Source organism: Argopecten irradians, chromosome 1, assembly GCF_041381155.1.
Source record: "Argopecten irradians isolate NY chromosome 1, Ai_NY, whole genome shotgun sequence".
NCBI lineage: Eukaryota > Metazoa > Mollusca > Bivalvia > Pectinida > Pectinidae > Argopecten > Argopecten irradians.
Genome location: NC_091134.1, coordinates 43,076,256 through 43,095,685, shown reverse-complemented (window position 1 = coordinate 43,095,685; position 19,430 = coordinate 43,076,256). Strand labels below are relative to the sequence as shown.

Genomic DNA, 19,430 nt, shown 5'->3' with positions numbered 1-19,430 from the left:
ATTCATATACCACATGATACCTGATAACGTTTGTACAGGACTTTGGTTTCTATTGGTGATGGGATAACGTCAAAAGATGATATCCCGCGCTAACATCATTTCAGCGGGAAGATTACAAAGAGTGATATTCCATCACCACTGGAGAAACTAGTCCCGCACACACGTTATCGGGTATCAAGTGGTACGTGAATTAGTCCCATTTAATGAATGTAGATGAAGTCAATATTGTATATAAACATTACCTGTGGTAGATGTATTTCGGTGAGCTGTTGGTTTTTCAAAGCTTTGTTTTCGTTTTGACATCTTAGCTCTGGCCTCCAACATCTTTTCCTTTATTTCCTGTGAGTTATCCAGTTTTACTTTTGTCTGTTTTTTAGACCTTGATCCTTTTCTCTTTGGTTGAGACTTTGAATTCAGAGACTTTGACAGCCATCCATTCATACTGGTATTGGTTTTGTGTTGAGCTGAATGCTGAATAGGGATTTCCACAGATTTCTTGGAGTAAAATGTTGATTTCTCAATCCTAAATGATTCCGCTTTTTCCCTATTGCTTTTCAGTCTTTCAGGTTCAGTTGGTAATACAGTTTTTCTTATAGGAACAAGTTTTTTAACGCTATCTGTAGATTTTTCTCTATCCTGATACTCGTTGCCAGGGAAACTATAGAGATCAGTATCTACTGCCACTGCTAATTTAGAATGTTTATCCCTCGTAGTGCTGGAAGGTTTGCTGCCATGTTTTGGCTGTTGTATGTCTATTCCTTCATCATCCTCAGTGCTACTTATTGTGATGTTATTTAGACTTGTAGATCTGTTATCCTCACCACTACTAATAGTGATATCAGCAGCATCATCTATCTGGGTCTGAGCCAAGTAGATGTCCTCATCACCTATTCCACTAGTATAAGCAGTGTCATCTATCTGTGTCTGAGCCAAGTAGATATCGTCATCATCAGTTTCATCAAAGTCAACAGCACTAACACTGTCTACCTGTGTTTGGGCTGAATATATATCATCCTCTTCTTCTGTGTCACCTACGTTAACAGCACGATCTATCTGCGTCAGAGCAGAGTAGATATCGTCATCATCGCTTTCGCTAACATCAATAGCACCATCTATCTGCGTTTGAGCTGAATAGATATTATCATCATCGATTTCTCTAACGTTCACAGCGCCATCTATCTGCGTCTGAGCAGAGTAGATATCATCATCATCGATTCTGCTAACGTTCACAGGTCCATCTATCTGCGTCTGTGCTGAGTAGATATCTTCATCATCGATTTCTCTAACGTTCACAGCGCCATCTATCTGCGTCTGAGCAGAGTAGATATCATCATCATCAATTTCACTAATGTTCACAGCGCCATCTATCTGTGTCTGAGCTGAGTAAATATCTTCATCATTGATTTCACTAACATTCACAGCGCCATCTATCTGCGTCTGAGCTGAGTAGATATCCTCTCCATCGATTTCGCTAACGTTCACAGGGCCATCTATCTGCGTCTGAGCCGAGTAGATATCCTCTCCATCCGTCCTGCTAACGTTCACAGGGCCATCTATCTGCGTCTGAGCTGTGTAGATATCCTCTCCATCGATTTCGCTAACGTTCACAGGGCCATCTATCTGCGTCTGAGCTGCGTAGATATCGCCATCAAATTTACTAACCTTCACAGTGCTATCTATCTGCGTTTGAGCCGAGTAGATATCCTCAGTAGAGTTTTGTCCTCTCATGTTGTTATCTGTAACATCCATCTGAGTTTGTGCCATGTACACATCCTCTGATATATCTCCCACATCTGCCATGTCAACTTGTGTTGATGCTAAGTACGGATCAATATGATATCCACTGGATATTTTACTCCTGTTAAAATGTTTCTTTACCCTGTCCTGGCCCACAATCCGTGATTTACTAGACTCTTTGGATTTAGTTTCTTTATTTTTATTTGTCTTTGAGGGTTTTGTTGATCTGTTTTTGTCACACTTATATGGTCGGCTGACTGTTGATGTTGACCAAATGTTTCTCTCCACAGGAACACACAAGTCGAATGGGTCTATATCCTTGTCATTGTCAGAGCTGTCTAACACCTCTGTCTTGACATGAACACCGTCCTGTGTGTCTCTGCCATCAACATCAATGTACACCTCCGGCCTATTGTCATCATCCAGCTGTGTGTCCATGCTGTAGATGCTTTCTGCTTCACCGTGTGATCCAATGTCTGCTCCGTCTATTTGTGTCTCGGCATCATATGGATCCTCCTTGTCGTCGCTGTCTTCAAATGTAACAACTTTTTCAATGAATCTAACTTTACTCTCTGTGTCTACCTGAGTGGGCTGATCATATACTGAAGTACCAACGTCGTCGTAGTCCTCCTGACTCAGGAGCCCGTAGTTAAAGTCATCGTCGTCACTATCTACAGTAACCCAGTCGATGTTACTGACACTACTACAGCTAGTTTTGTCATCAACATTTCTGTCATCATCAGAATCACAATCAGACAGGTTAAAATACGATCTGAATTCTGCCACATCATCATCATAAACCTGCAATGTGTCATCTTCATCACTGCTAATCTCCACAATCTTTTGAGTCATATCTTCATAGTCTGAGTCAGATTCCTCTATGAACACTACATCAAGGTCTTGAGTATAGCCGTATGAGGGTGGTTCTGTTTTTGGTATCAGGATTTCCTCGCTATCATTTTTATCATCATCTGCATCTGACGTGGTGTTTGGTCCAGTTCTTGAAGAATAATTTTGGGTTACAGCCTCGTTTTCAACTTTATCTTTAGCCTCATGGTCAGAATAAGAATCTGTTCTCATACGTTTGCTGGGATTAACCTCAGAGTCTTTAATTATTTCGTCAATTACACTTTCTACACTCCTTTTCGAGGACAATTGACTGGTTGATTTTTTCTTTTGAGCAAGACTCATCAATGGTACATCTGCCTCAGAATCTGTTGTAGTTTCCTGTTCTTCTATCTCCTGTCTCTTGGAAGATCTGGCAGAGAATTTGGTTTTGAAACTTGATATCCGTTCGAGATGTGGCATAGACTGTGTTTTATCTTGACTTTGTGATGGAAATTTATATGGGTCATAATAAGGATTTATATGTTGTGACAATGAAGGAGGGTTCCCAAATAAGGACTGAGATTCTTGGCTGTCTGCAGAATTTCCAGAGTCTCCTTTCCCATCTTTGTTTACATTAGATGTAGTTTTACCCAAAGTAGACTTATCCACACATTGCCTTCCACCACCATAGCGGTACCTTTTTACAGAGCTCTCTGACTTTTGTCGACTGGTATGGACTGTTTCGCTTTCCAAGTCTTCCTCCTCTGATGAGGAGGACATAAACCGGAGAGTGAGGTTTGGCAGCTGTGTGTCATGTTCTGGACTATCAATTAATGTAACATCACTGTCCACAGAGGTCTCATCCTTCGCCTCAGGATCTTCAATTACAGTAGCATCACTATCCGACATAGACTCATTGTTTCCAGCGACCCGTAACTTTTTCAGAGATTTTTGTTCAGTGGGAGTTTGAGTTAAGAACAAATCATCATTGCTGTCGCTAGGAGACAATGTATTTGATGCATCACCAGAAAAACTAGGTTCAAAGCCTTCAGAGCCTGCATCAGAATCATGATAAGTTAATCGTTTCTTATGAGGGGGTTCTTCAGCAGACTTGATCCCCACATCAGTATCGGAATCGGTGAAGCTGTATGTCCTAACTGTAGACAATGGCTGATTAATTGAAAGTTTTGAGCCAGGCCGACAGCTACTTTGTGAAGCTGGTAGTTGTTTGGACTTAGTAGCATTGTACCATCCATCCTCGCTAGATGTTCCAGTGGGAGTTCCTACGTTTGATTGGTTACTTCCATACAATCGTTTCGCTAATCCTCGCCGGGGCCGTTTCCCTGAAGTTGGCTTCCTACTAATAATTTCCTCATCACTAGAGTCACTATCATCAGGTTTGGGGTGAAACACACCCTTTTTTGTTTTCGTTTCAGATGATGTTTCCTTTTTCACTTCTTTTTTACCTGAAGTGTTTGCTGAATGCTTGTTTGTTCTATCAGACTTTCTATCGGAAGTATCATCATGAGAGTGACTGCTTCCTGCCTTACTTTTTCTGCTGGCTTTACCACCAAAATCAAAGGAAAAAGATTTCTTTTTCTTCTTGGTAGGCTTAATTGGTGATTCGACAATCTCAATGATATCTGATGGTGAGGTCTCTGATTCTGAGGAATTATCATAAGTATAATGCCGTCGACTCATTATGTGTATGCATTGTCTTTATGCATTCTGTACTGTGTTGGTTGTCTCGACTGTCTGATGAAAAATCCTTCCTTGTAACTCCAACTTCTCCTCTAGACTGCCAACTTTCTCGGAACTATCCCATATTCCCAGTCTGTATATATATACCAGTTATTCTCTGAAAAAATAAAAGAATATAAAATGAGGATATTTTACCAGTTTAACAAGGTCTTTCATAGAGTTGGCTACTGTCATCACAATGACTGAACTAAACAATGAAAAAATTTTTTTTTTAAGTTTAAAGTGAACAGTCGGGCAAGGATGGCTAAAGTCGGTAAAAATGGTGTGAATGTATCCAGTATAATTTCTCATGAAATGGAAAAATAAAATCTCTCTTCAAAATCTGTCTGCGTACGAAGAAATTAATTTAAAGTATGGAAATTCTAAACCGTCCTCCCGGCTCACTATGTCCGTGGTTACATTTCCACGCAGCCTCGCTTTCAATGCTTTCAACTTTTCTTTACTTCAATGGTCAGAACTGGGAAACGTAAGCAGAACTTGACCGTCGTATTAATATGTGAGAACTTTTGGAAGGCCAATGAACGCATTTAGACTGGTTTTCTTTGCCCGACTATTCACTTTAAAGTTGTAGGGTCTAAGATATCCCATCTTTTTCATATAAAATTTTCTATGTATTTTTCTCCATCTATCTAAATTTCAAAATTTCTATATATTTACCGACTTTTGTAGAGTTTGTGTTTGCAAAGTTATTACAAAATTAAGGATACATATAACTCTTTCTCATGTACACAATGAAAATAGCTCGGAAGGCTTTGAGCTATTCCGATCTGTACAAGTATTGCTGATGACAGTCACAATATTACCTAAACATTTCAAACATGATTTTGATATGTGGCGTAATGCATGCTATTTCATCCAACATAACATTTCCCTCTATCTCAATGGTGTGTCGAATTCAGCCATTGTATGTTTTAATTTACAGCAGTTTGTTAGAATGAAAATTACATGAAATATAACTTTAATAAAGAGATTAAATTCATTTTGATTTATTATTCCAAACTTTGTTTCTCTATTGATTGTAAAATGAATGAAAAGAACATATAAGTGTTTTAAAATCTGATAAAAGGTTTAATATTACAGTGTGTCCCTATCACATATTGGTGGTTTGAATTGTCTCCCTTTACAAGAATATGACGGGCAAACAACTACAATGTAGTTAACAAGAGGACCAGAGCTAGAGGGCCTGTATCACTCACTTGGTTAATTTAGTAATACCACTTTTTTTTTTAAACACTTAATTTTTAGAGAAACAGTTGTTTCAATATTCTTTGTAAAATTTTGAATCCCCACTCGATAGCGATGCTACCAATGTGATATATTGTTATGCCATGCTAAGCTTCAGATAATATGTTGTTTACATAGAAATAGCCAAATTTACCCCTTTTGGCTTTAATCCTCATGCACAGGGGGTCAGCCTGATTATTTTATTATATTCCTCATGCATAGGGGGTCAGCCTGATTATTTCATTACGTTCCTTGTGCACAGGGGGTCAGCCTGATTATTTTATTATATTTCTCATGCGCAGGGGGTCAGCCTGATTATTTTATTATATTCCTCATGCGCAGGGGGTCAGCCTGATTATTTTATTATATTCCTCCTGCACAGGGGGTCAGCCTGATCATTTTATTATATTCCTTGTGCACAGGGGGTCAGCCTGATCATTTTATTATATTCCTTGTGCACAAGGGGTCTGCCTGATCATTTTATTATATTCCTCGTGCACAGGGGGTCAGCCTGATCATTTTATTATATTGAGTCCATCCCATAGGGATACTACAATGCTAAATGAGTCCTATCTAACGCTTACATTCCAGAGAAGAAGTTATATATTCAAATAGCCCCTTTAACCCACCTTCAGGCCCTTAGGGAGAAGCATAACCATATGTACAATTTTGAATTCCTCACCCATAGGAATGGTACCAATGGAAATAGCCAACTGACCCCTTTTAGACCATCCCTCAGGCCCAAACAGGTACTCTGATCATTTGCCCGATTTTCAGTTCCCATCCTAAAAGGATGCAACATGTGAAATTTGGTTTAAATTTAATTACATCCAGCAGGTGATTGTTGACAGACATGCAGATGTACGCTATGATTTGGCATAAGCTCACCTTGGTCTTCAGACCAGGTGAGCTTAGATTTATTTGAAAGCCCAACCCTGTGTCAATCTTTGTTACAATGAATGTTCATTTCACTGCGTGCGGTGTTGTGATAATCAACTACCACACTAGCTGTAATAAGGATGCCACGACACAATTCAAGACTCCCACCTTATGAAAATAATGTAAAAATATCATTTATCTATTTAAAAACGTAATGGAAGAAAGTGATAATGAGTGTAGTATTAACAGTAAGCTATTAACTCTAGGTAACTCTTGAAAAACTCGCAGCAGGTTTCCAAACTCATTTTACTGTTACATTTTCAAAATTAAGTGTTGTTGCGATTAAAGATGCTCCATCGCTGACAAATGGTATTTTTTCCCTCAAAAACCTGGAGCAAACAATTCGGCATTTTCTTCAGTTACAAATGCTACTTATTTTACACCATTATCACAATTGAAAAGTTTGAGCTTCTAATTTTACTTCAAAATAAAAATTTAAAATATTTTAAATAACTCATTGCATCCGAAATAAATCTGTGGCACTATGTCTTACATACATGGAATGAGTATACTGATTGCACATGAACCAAAAGCAAATATATATATATATATATTTTTTTTTTAATTTAACATATATATACACAATTAAACACCAATTATTGTTAGGATGATGAGCATTATTTATGCTCTATTGGAAATGTATAAAATGTATGTAGAACTCTACCATTAATAAATTTGGTCTTATAATATAAACCCCCTCATTTTGTTACTCTTTTAAGCAGCCTTACAAGCTAGCTAGGTCCAATACGGTACACTATGACAAGCTGCACATGTGAGTTACAATTAAATCATGCTCCAATAATGGGTTGAGCAGATAAAATGGCTGTCATAAATATATATAATGAATAAGTTTATTTTATAGGAAATAGTCATATAGAAAAACTGCAGCAGCATGCATGTAACAGCTGCCCGTTCGACAAATTATTACTATACGTTACATGTATTTCAGCTTCAAACTATCATTATGCAATCAGAAACATATATAAATAGAGATTGGAAACTCCTTCTTTGTCTTTGTTGACAGGCAGAGGGACCTTCGGTTTATAGGCATTTCCCCTTGGCTAACTTCTTTTAAGTGTATTCTTTTAAATATGATATTTTTGCATCAACACAAAGTTTAAACATTATATTATGGTTTGATGTGATCAGTTTTCCCAATTCATGTTATGAAATATGATTTTTGAAAGCATGAAAATAAGCAATTTTACCTGTTTTTTTGAAAATCAGACATTCAAAACCGGAAGTGCATTTTGTATTATTAATATATAAGTTAAAATATTATTTTTTCTTTCCAAAATCGTACTCAAACCATCTGAAAATTACTAAACTTTTATAACATATCAAAGTTATTCTGCTGTATTTAACTATTTAAGAGTTTACCTTAAAACCCCTAGGGATATACAGAGGTACATCTGCTGATCGTAAAAATGGCGGAGTTGCCAATCTGTATGTATATATGTTTCTGATGCAGTATACATGTTTCTGCAAAATAATTAAAGACGGTACCATGGTACTTCCAACATCTGCTCCTCCCTTTTTTTCCAAGATAATCTTCAGGTAAGGAAACTTTCACTTTCACTTCTTAAATTGTGCAAACTTCTTTACTAAACATACAACTACATGTACTTTAACAGACATGTACAATGTACATGTATAATATAGATCTAAAAGACACAACAGAAACTAAGATAAATGAGTTTAACCTGATCAAGTATTATGTATTATTCATGGTTTTTTTTATTTGCATTGTCAGCTTTATGCTCTCACAATGCATTCTTTGGGGACACACATGCATTCTTCTACTCTGACAATATTTACTTAAATTGTTGAAATTAACTGACAATACATTTTTTTCTTTTGATGTGTCATAAATTGAAACATTGTTAAAAGCAGAAGTGGCAAATCCCTAAACACACATGCACAGCCAAGACAGCATCGATCTGTCGATGTAACGTTAGGCTACCTGTGGTGAATTAAAGCCTACCTTCCAAAGTTGGGTAATGCACGTGTGTGACTTACTTTTTCCTCAAGTTACGCAATTTCTACCAACAGTCCTTGTGGTTAAGGAAGCATCTCGTGGTTGATAGCAAATTAGGAACTTTTGACAGTGTTTGAAGCAAGTGCCACTTTGTAGTGTACCCCCTCCAAAATTACATAAATAGGGAACCGAGCGACGGTAATATAATTCCGGAAATAAATACCACAATGAGTACAGTAGATCACTCGGAATTTAACAATAAAAAAGACGGTAACAGAAGACATTCATCTGCATAATTTTTGGGATGGTTTGAAAAAAAATGTATCATTCAAACATTTATCAATCGCATGTACGTGTAAAAATTACTGTACTTTCGCGACCGGTTCCCGCTTTGTTAGTTACTACAACTTATAAGCGTTTATGAGATGTTGATCTCAGAAAAACGAAAATGGCGACTAAGGCATGCGGATTTATATCTCGTCAGATTGTCCCATCGTTATGTAATGCATTGAAAGGTTCACTGAATGCTACAAAGTCAGGTAAAGTCATTTTATAGGAAATTATCTTTGCATTATAAGTTAAGGTGATTTTTAGCTGAGTACTGATACCTGTGTCACAGTGCCTCTCAGCAGCCCGTCAAGCTCAAGGACAATCAGTTCGGCTTTTAAGGCAATGCCTCAGAAGAGCGCAGCTACTAATAAAAAATGTATATAATATTAATTAGGATTAATAATATAATTTTAGGCAATGATTATCTGAGAGCGCAGTTGTTTTGTTTTTATTATATAGCTTATAGGGTGCGCTGAATAACTGCACTGCTATAGCTAGAAACCATTTATAGCTTTATTAATTATTAGAATCATAGCTTTGCTGAATTACTGGCATTGAGTTTATAACAAGAAAAACAATATTGAACACAGAATACTTCTACTTTCACTTTCTGCAAAAATACGTGACTGTGGCTACAAATTATCAGGTCGGGGAAAACCACCAACTTGCGTATTATACCCAAACACCCGTCGGGTAGAGTATTATACCCCAATTGGAGTATGGATTTGTTACTAAAAATAGCCTAATTCGCTGAAATCTCAACTATTGCTATACTTTTCAAAAAATCGCATTAATATATGCCAAGATAAAGTATATTTTACTAAAATTTATGCAGTAGAAGCGTTTGTTACTTAGTAACTTGATGCAACTTTTCTCAAAAGTATTGCATCTATTTTCAATACTTTCTGACATGCAAATAATATAATTTTTGCATTTGTATTCTGTTTCATAGTTAAATAAATGCGATTTGTGAAAACATTTGTGAAAAGTTCATTTTAAAGCATTTTTATCTATTTTTAGTAACAAATCCATACTCCAATTGGGGTATAATACTCCAGTTTGCGTATAATACGCAAGTTAGTGGTTTTTCCCAACCTGATTATATCTCAACGTCTTTCTCCCTTGCCGGGCGGAAAATTCCGAAGCAACCGCTTGCGTTAAACGGCTTATCATCCAGTTAAGATTCAGGACAAAATGTAATTGTTAGATTCAGGTTAGAATGAATTGGAAGGTTTATCTTTCACTAATGTTTTCGTTTTGAATTTTTCCAAGTGTTACTTGTTTGTAATCGCGGGAGAGTGTGATTTTTTAATAACGCGAGAGCGTGACTTTGGATACTGTCTTGCGCGGAGCTGGATCTTGTGTTGACTTCCTGTTTCCGGTTTTTGAGAAAGTTTTCCAACTCTACATATGTTGTATGATTTACATAGAATAACGTTACCGAGACACCTCTATCACAAGAGTTCGCTGCGCTCACTAAAACTGTTTTAACTTGTAGTCCGATCATTAATTTTTAGTAAATGCTATTCTTGAATATTTGTGTCTAGCAGTCGTCATATACAGGTCAGAAAGAAATATTCAACTGGATTAATTCATTTTTTTAAATCTTTTTTCTTTCCAATGCGGAAAACTTGGCAACATGCCATGTATCAAAAAAGCGCGGGAATATGTGGAGTCATCTTTAGCACCAAGCTTCCTGACGTCAGGGCTGACGGTGCCGTGCGCTTGACAACACACAGACAGTATATCATTTTGACCAGTACATTTATTGTGTCGTTCTTATCTTTGTGTATTTATCTAAAACTACTTACAGTAATTTCAAAGTGTATCCTGGTGATATGTTTTGCCTACAGAGAAAATTTAAAATCTCATTGTGCTGATAACAAGAATTAAAACATGGCTGCCTGCATGGAGGCGCGAGACTTTTTCCGCGGGACACGATTTCAAAGTCCAAGGGGTACTGGAACGTATTTGATTCTATATGCTCACATATGTGTTATGGTTAGTAGAGCTTTGCTCTACATGGCCTTCGCCCGTGTAGAGAGCTGTGCTCTTACTAAATCGCAAGCTAAATCCTAATAACATTTAGGCAAAGCCTATTTCAAAGGCCAGCAGCTGGTCAACTATTTCCTTTTTATTTAGCAATAAACTGTTAGTATATATTGTCACTATACTAAAGGATCGAGAGTTGCCCGCTGTCACGTCGCTTGTATTTACAACACAACTTACAAGAGTTACGTCCCTTGACCCATCTCTTTTTAAAAAGTCCTAATATCCGTATCCATATTTTTTTTCGTGTTTTACAAGAATAACGAAAAATAATCATGCTGTAAATTATCCAGAGATAGGACTAAATCGCAAAAAAGGTGGATGATATTTATTCGGTACAGCTAATTATATAAGTGGGCCCCACTTTTCAAACAAGCCAAAGTTAGCAGACATTAATTCTATCCTCCTTACTGAATGCAGAGAACACTATGTGACTACTGTTACTATGTAACATCTCTTAGAACTCTTCCTAGAACAGGTCATGAACTTTCTGACTCCCGTTCGGCAACAATCTTATCTTCTAGAAATTATTGTATTTAAATATTCTTTGATATAGCTTAATATTAAAATCACCAGATCCATCTTTAATTCATAGAGGAACAACTATGTCCAACCAGTCAAACCATATAATCAAAAACGGTCCTGGATTCACAGGAGAGAGAAAATCAATGATGACTAAATTTAAAGGCCAGACTAGGATTCAAATCCATGACTACGAGCGCTATTGATGGTGCTGCAGTTACTGATGATCGAACCAGTCCTACACTCTTGGGCATAACCTCTCTACTTTCTCAATCAGAATGTCTGCACCACAAGACACAATTACTTCCAAGTTTGCATAGTTCCTGCTAAGCTTAGGCCCAAAAAAATTTATCTGTTGAGGGTTACATTGGCAAAAAAAATAGAGTCGGTCGGTCGGGAGGTTTGGTTTTTTTAGTATCTTTCACTCGGGGGTAAAAAATTAGGGTCGGTAGGGTAACCCTAAACGGACATATTATTTTTTTGGCCTTACTGCCCATGCTTGGAACAGGGGTTGGCAGCTGGCTCATCAATTTTGTAGCCTGACCACAGTTCAAAGACAGTAATCTTAGACCAGCATATCTTAGAAATCTTAGCAAAAGGAAACGATGATGGAAGAATTGTTATATCTTCATGAAAGTTGGAGAAAATGAATGATAATGCCAGCAAAATCAAGAGCAGACAGTACTAATACTCTAATCTAAATTTCAAAATGGACCAAAACGTTGCAGAAAAAAATGAATTTTTATGAAAATATTATTCATTTCTATCCTTTGTTACAGAAACTGCTACCTGCATTTTAAGAGGAAAGTACCCCATTGGCTCATTCAGCATCAATAGGCACCTCCACACATCAAACAGTGTTCAAAGGTAATATGGACTTACCATATTCGACTCAATAAGTGACCATGTCCCTACAAGCATCCATGGCCTCCTCCTTTTTTAGTCCTCAATTCCAATTGCCCAGGCATAGATAAAGACTATTGAAATTCAATCAGTTTGCAATAATTTCATGTATTAAACACTTTTTCATTTTTTTTTCAATTTTCTAAACACCCTAGGTGCTTATTGGTTCAAATATAGTATTGTTTTATTTTGTCATTGCATTCCCTGTTTTATATACATTAACAGCAAACTTCACATACAGTAATTCAGTTTCATGTTTGTTTGTTTTTGTTTTATATTCTATTTATAGTCAGGTAATTCAAGTATGTGTGAGGTTAAGGAGGTGGAGAAAATTCAGAGTATTACTAGTAGTAAAAACCCTGACCTGTATTCACTGTACCTGGTCATTACTCCACGTGGAATTTACAAAAACACAGAGGTGGAGCCATTGCTTGTGGCAGGATGCAGGAAAACTTTAATCACCTGACCACCTCAAGTAACATGCTGGTCACACACTGCGCTTACAGCATAAAATACTAATCATACATTTTTTTTTTTTTAAATTTTATATGTCATCATAAATTATGAATATCCACATATACTGAAATCTACTGATTATGATTCCAGGTATAATCTTGATGTTTTTCTTTGTAGTCGAAGATTTAGTACAGCTGCTGAGTTGAAGTGTTCTCCAGAAGAGAATAAAAGTAAGTGTTTAATGTGAAAAATCCTATAGCAAGGTTTTTAGACTGCTGTTTTTGTCACTATAGTTCTTCTATAACTTTGTAGTCCTTCCATTTTAGTGTCAAAAGGTTGTAAAATTAGTTGCTTTGTGATATTTTGTTTTCTGGATTGAAGACTTTTGCTGCATAGCTCAAAAAGTACAAAGTGATAACCACAAGGGATTTTCCTAGAAAATTACCTTTGTGATTATTGTATTTTTCTCTGTTGCATAAATTTCCACTTCTACATATTCAAACTACCAGTAGGTACATGTGTATACAGTGTATTGTAATAAATGCCCTTGTCTCCAAATACATATCAGAACAGCACTCGACTGGATATGACTCCGCCATGTCACTGCATGGTGGAATAACACTATCGTTATGCTCCCTTTCTTTTCTCCCTTTGTCACAGAGGCATAAAAGAAAAAATAAACATATGTGATGCTAAAGTTGAAGAACAATTACCTGTACTGAAATGGCATCAAAATGTTTATTATTGTATGACTAGTGTTTTTTTATTGACCGAGACGTTTCTCAGAAGTATTCATCATGCGCCTTCAGGTGATATCACTTTCTTGAGTTGATAACTCACTGAATCCACCTGAAAATAGGTCAATAATTGTCTAATATTATATGTGTTTGTGTGTAAAGATGCTGTAGACTTTGTAAATGAGGCGTTAGAGACAGAGGACCTTGGCCGACTGTTTGCTGTAGTACAAGTGGCAGGGAAGCAGCGGAAGGTCACTACAGAGGATGTTATCATAGTAGAGGCAGACTTCCCACCTAATGTTGGTGATCGAATCAGGCTAGAAAAAGTAAGTTTCAAGTGCTGGGTATGATGATCCAGGTAATAGTGGTCTTACAACTGATCATAGATATAAATGATATTGAAAGAACAAACGTCTAATCCTTACGTCAGTTTTTATGATATTGTACATATACATTCCCTTATTATCAAGTATTGCCTGCTATTTGTTTAAAAGCATTTGTTTCTTTTACCAGGTGATATTGGTAGGTGGGAAAGATTTCACCTTGTTAGGGACGCCACTCCTAAGGTGAGTGTAATAACATTCAGTATACACAGTTGTAATGATGCAGAGACAGGTTTTCCATCACACAATCAATGTGATTCAATAAATGATTTAACATAAAGTATAGATCACAGTGGTAGTTCAGATAAGTGAAAGGAAAATAATTTAATATTTTGGTACATATTAATCTGTTTGTAAAATAAAGTCTATGGAACTACTTCCTGCTGGATAAATCAAATATTCTAAAAATATGGCAGAGGATAGGATTTGTAAACACAATAATATAATTTGTAAACACAATAATATAATAACTGAGAACACTTAGACAGAATAGGCAGACAAAAATATCTTTTGTTACAAAGCCTTTTTCATTTCAAAATATTTTATTGTCAGATGTTAAAGACAATTTGGTGTTACATAGCCAGAGTATCTCCGACTATACCAGACATCTATCTGTCATGATATCTAAGTCTGGTGTCAGGACCAGAGTATCTCGGGCTACACCAGACATCTATTTGTCATATGATATCTAAGTCTGGTGTCAGTGCCAGAGTATTTCAGGCTACACCAGACATCTACCTATCATATTTCTAAGTCTGGTGTCAGGACCAGAGTATTTCGGGCTACACCAGACATCTATCTGTCATGATATCTAAGTCTGGTGTCAGGACCAGAGTATTTCGGGCTACACCAGACATCTACCTGTCATATTTCTAAGTCTGGTGTCAGGACCAGAGTATTTCGGGCTACACCAGACATCTATCTGTCTGTCATGATATCTAAGTCTGTGGTCGGACCAGAGTATTTCAGGCTACACCAGACATCTACCTATCATAATGTCTAAGTCTGGTGTCAGGACCAGAGTATCTTGGGCTACACCAGACATCTACCTGTCATATTTCTAAGTCTGGTGTCAGGACCAGAGTATTTCGGGCTACACCAGACATCTGTCTGTCATGATATCTAAGTCTGGTGTCAGGACCAGAGTATTTCGGGCTACACCAGACATCTATCTGTCATGATATCTAAGTCTGGTGTCAGGGCAAGTTTATCTCGGGCTACACCACACATCTACCTGTCATAATGTCTAAGTCTGGTGTCAGTGCCAGAATATCTCGGGCTAGTTCATACATATGAATTCTGGATTGCAGATATTATCGGATTTATACTGGGAAAAGTGCTAAAATATTTTGAGTGGCAAAGACTGAAGAGAGTCAGCAGGGAAAGGAGAAGCATACACTATTATTTAATTTTGCTTAAATCTTTATTTTTTTTATTACAGTCGACAACAAGTTTGTGTGGAGGCAACAGTAATAGAGAAAACATTATCACATTATAAGGTCAACTTTGGGTACAGACCAAGACGTCGATGCTCTTTTTTCAGTTGTAAGTGTTTCTATCACAATGTAAATTTGATATTACATATCAGATAATGTTAATGAGTTTATGCCTATTCTGTTTTTGCATATTATAGAGTTGTCTGCCTTTGCAGGTAGATATTGATTGTGACGACAGATTTTTGTGAGTGTAGCATTATACTTTTCAGAGAAAACAATGTGAATTTCGGAGAAAACAATGTGAATTGTGCTCACAAAATAATGACATAACAATCAATACATACCCACAAGGACAGATAACTCTGTAATATGCAAAGATAGAATATCAGGCAGTCTATTGCTTGTTTTGCTATCCTTTGTTGTAGGTGTTTATGACTTCTATCAAACTGGTAGAATGTATCTAGGTTTTAGATCCTGTTTCAACTTTAACATTTGGTAAAACCTCTGTATATAAATTGGAGCCCACCATTGACAGATATGAACCCCCTTTTATCCATGATTCATCCTTCCTTCCATCCCTTCGTTTGTATTGGCATAAGCAGTTCATATTATAGCGTTTATTTGTGCTGAAGTTATCTTTCAAATTTCATATTCATAATCAGTCTTGGTCACCTAGTTAACGTTGTTCATATTGAATTTTCTGACCGATCAAAATTCTACATATAAGCAACAGACTGCCAACATTGAATTTGACAATTGAAGGTTGTTCCACCAATATCTCTTTAGCAAAACTTAATGGATTTTTCTCAAAATTTGAAGGTTCCTTTTGATCCCATTTAATAGTGCACATTCAGTAAACCATAATAAAACACACCTCTAGGGACCTATTTATAAGCAGAGTTTGTTATACACATTTTACAAATGTCTCCCAGGGACCTTGACAGAGCATGAATTTGTCATAAGTGTACGTTATAAACATGTTTTACTGTATTCCATTGTGAGATTGATTAAAACAAAACATATTCATCAGGTAGATATCCACTTTTATTTAGATAGTTTATCACATTTTTCAATGTTTCAAATGAATAAGAATGACAAAAGAAGAAAAGAAAAGATATTTTAAGATTTTTTACTGATAAAGATAATTAAGTGGTAGGCACTAAGCACTGGATAATTTCTAATGTGCTATAATGAGGAAAAGCCTATGGACCAGTCATAGATGATGAGAATGAAACAGTTTTGTTTTCATTGAAGTCACAATTTTTAGCTCACCTGGTTAGGTGAGCTTATGCCATACCGTGGCGTCCAGCGTCCGTCAACAATTGACTTCTTCTCAATAACCGCAGTTCGGAATTCAACAAAATTTTAATTGGTAGCATCCTGATGGGTTACTGACTGAAAACTGTACAAATAATGGGGCTGACCCCCCCCCCCCCCCCCAGGGGCCTGAGGGCGGGGCCAAAAAGAGCCAATTTGGCTATTTCCATACAAACGACTTCTTCTCTGAAACTAAGCATGGGGTAGCACTCATAATGCAATGGTAGCATCCGTATAGGGTGGAGATTTGAAATGGTACAAATGATGCGGCTGACCCCCCCGGGGTCCTGAGGGACGGGGTCAAAAGGGGTCAATTTGGCTATTTCCATATAAACGCCTTCTTCTCTGAAACTAAGCATGGGATAGCACTCATAATGCAATGGTAGCATCCTTATGGGGTGATGATTCAAAATTGTACAAATGATGGGGCTGAAACCCCCCCCCCCCCCCCCCCCCCCCAAAAAAAACGACTTCTCTGCAACTATAATCATGGGAGAGCACTCATAATGCAATGGTAGCATCCTTATAGGGTGATGATTCAAAATTGTACAAATGATGGTGCTGACCCCGGGGGCCTTAGGCGCGGGGCCAAAAAGGTTAATAAGGCTACTATTTTCATATAAATTACTTACTCTCTGAAATATGTATTGGATATCATATTCGTATGGTATCTATAGCATCATTATATGGTTGGGATTCAAAATTAAACAAATCATGAAGACAATTTTGCTATTTTTTCTAATTGTAAGAGTCTTTGTGATTTTTGAATCACTAACAACTAAATTACAGAATTACTCACAAAAAAATCCAGGTAAGCGATACAGGCCCTCTGGGCCTCTTGTTTGTTTTCTCATATAAATGATTTTTGTGTTTTCTTTTCTCATTTGAACAGTGAGTAGGAACCAGCAGGCAGTTCTACTAATTAACAGTATAGAGGTGAACAGAAATATGGAATTATAGAATATCTGGAAACTGTGTATTAACTGTGGAAACCTGTAACTACCTATGATTACCTTGGTCCTGTGGCTTCCTGGAATTAACTGAGAAAAATTGTGTCCGACAACAAGGCTATAATGGTTATCTGGTAACTTGAGGTTGTTTGGCTACCTGTGGCTATGTGTGCAGGTGGTTACAAGTATTTACATGGAAAACTAGGGATACCAGTGGTTACCTGGGAAACTGGTTACATATGATTACCTGGAAAACTGTGGTTACCTGGGAAACTGGTTACATATGATTACCTGGAAAACTGTGGTTACCTGTGGTTACCTGGGAAACTGGTTACATATGATGACCTGGAAAACTCTGAATACCAGTGGTTACCTGGGAAATTGGTTACATATGATTACCTGGAAAACTATGGATACCTGTGGTTACCTGGGAAACTGGTTACATATGAATGCCTGGGAAATTGAGTTTACCTGTGATTACCTGGGAAGCTGGTTACATATGATTACCTGGAAAACTATGGATACCTTTGGTTACCTGGGAAGCTGGTCACCTTTGAAAATGTGATTACTTATTTATTGGTAATTCCTTTGAAACTCAAGGTTATGTGGTTACCTATAGCTATGACACAATAAAATTGACTTTCATGACATTCACAATGATTGTGGGATTTAACATCAATCCTAAGTAGATTGAGAACTTTATATGAAACAGTGGAACGGGATTAATTATTTGATCGACACAGGTCTTTGTTTTATAGAGGTATGCAATTTTAATAAGTTTGTTTTGAGAAGTGCATTCAATGTCTCTGCAATCTTTCACTGTGACATGTTTATAAAAGATTGATAGGACTCCACTCTGGACTGGTTCCTGAAAAATTGACCACAGGATTGTGTGATAGGTGTCAACAATTGGAAGTTATTAAACTTCTGCCTTTTTAGGTCATCTGACCCGAAGGGTCAGGATGACCTATTGTCATCATGCACCGTCCGTCGTCGTGCGCCGTGCGTAAACTTTTTATTCAAACGACTTCTTCTCAATAACCGGAAGGCCCAGGGTACTCATATTTGGCCTGTAGGTTGATGGGATGGAGGGCTACCAAGTTTGTTCAAATGAATGACCTTGATCTTCATTCAAGGTCACAGGGGTCAAATAGGCTAAAATCTTTAAATGACTTCTTCTTCAGAACCAGAAGGCCCAGGGTACTGATATTGGGCATGTAGCATGCTGGGATGAAGGGCTACCAAGTTTGTTCAAATAAATGACCTTGACCTTCATTTAAGGTCACAGGGGTCAAATAGGCTAAAATCTTTAAATGACTTCTTCTCAAGAACTAGAAGGCCAAGGGTACTGATATTGGGCATGTAGCATGCTTGGATGAAGGGCTACCAAGTTTGTTCAAATGAATTACCTTGACCTTCAATCAAGGTCACAGAGGTCAAATAGGCTAAAATCTTTAAACGACTATGTTGTATTGTACTAATAGTCAGATGACCGTTAAGGCCCATGGGCCTCTTGTTTCATGAGTATTATGTAATAAAACAAAACATTACTCAAAGGCTTCAGATGTTTTGGTTACTCAGTTATTCTCTATTTGCATATTACATAGTTATCTGCCCTTGTGGGTAGGTATTAATTGTTTGCATGCATAACATCATATATACAGGTACTTTCCAGAGAAAGGGATGTGAATTTCGTTCACAAAATAATTATATCACAATGGATACCTACCCGCAAGGAAGTTAATTGTGAAATATACAAAGATGGAATACCTTAATGTTCTGTATGAAACTCGGACATCAACACATTGTTTACTTGTTCCTATCTCTGCATACATCTAAATTAGGCCAAAGGGTCATAAATTTTTCCTTTTAAATGACCT

The 19,430-nt window shown here is 37.1% G+C and overlaps 2 protein-coding genes across 3 annotated transcripts in view; one reads left to right on the top strand and one right to left on the bottom strand.

Annotated features, from left to right (window-relative positions):
* The window catches only part of LOC138329121 (microtubule-associated protein futsch-like), a 34,217-nt gene extending 25,576 nt beyond the window's left edge, over positions 1-8,641 (bottom strand). The window contains exons 1-2 of one of the 2 annotated variants that reach the window (XM_069275878.1): positions 8,509-8,641; positions 243-4,423 (exon numbers count right to left, since the gene is read on the bottom strand). In XM_069275878.1, the coding sequence (XP_069131979.1) occupies positions 243-4,266 (4,024 nt within the window). In that variant the 5' untranslated portion in view covers positions 4,267-4,423; positions 8,509-8,641. Of the gene's footprint in view, positions 1-242; positions 4,424-7,995; positions 8,030-8,508 lie in introns of those variants that run through there. The other variant, XM_069275883.1, reaches the window with a different exon arrangement.
* A 211-nt stretch (positions 8,642-8,852) lies between these two features.
* Positions 8,853-19,109, top strand: LOC138329135 (large ribosomal subunit protein bL21m-like). Its single transcript, XM_069275894.1, has 7 exons — positions 8,853-9,006; positions 12,148-12,235; positions 12,905-12,957; positions 13,627-13,790; positions 13,978-14,030; positions 15,289-15,392; positions 17,493-19,109. The coding sequence occupies exons 1-7, from the start codon at positions 8,916-8,918 to the stop codon at positions 17,558-17,560; spliced, it is 621 nt and encodes a 206-aa protein (XP_069131995.1). The 5' UTR covers positions 8,853-8,915; the 3' UTR covers positions 17,561-19,109.
* The last annotated feature ends 321 nt before the right edge of the window (positions 19,110-19,430 follow it).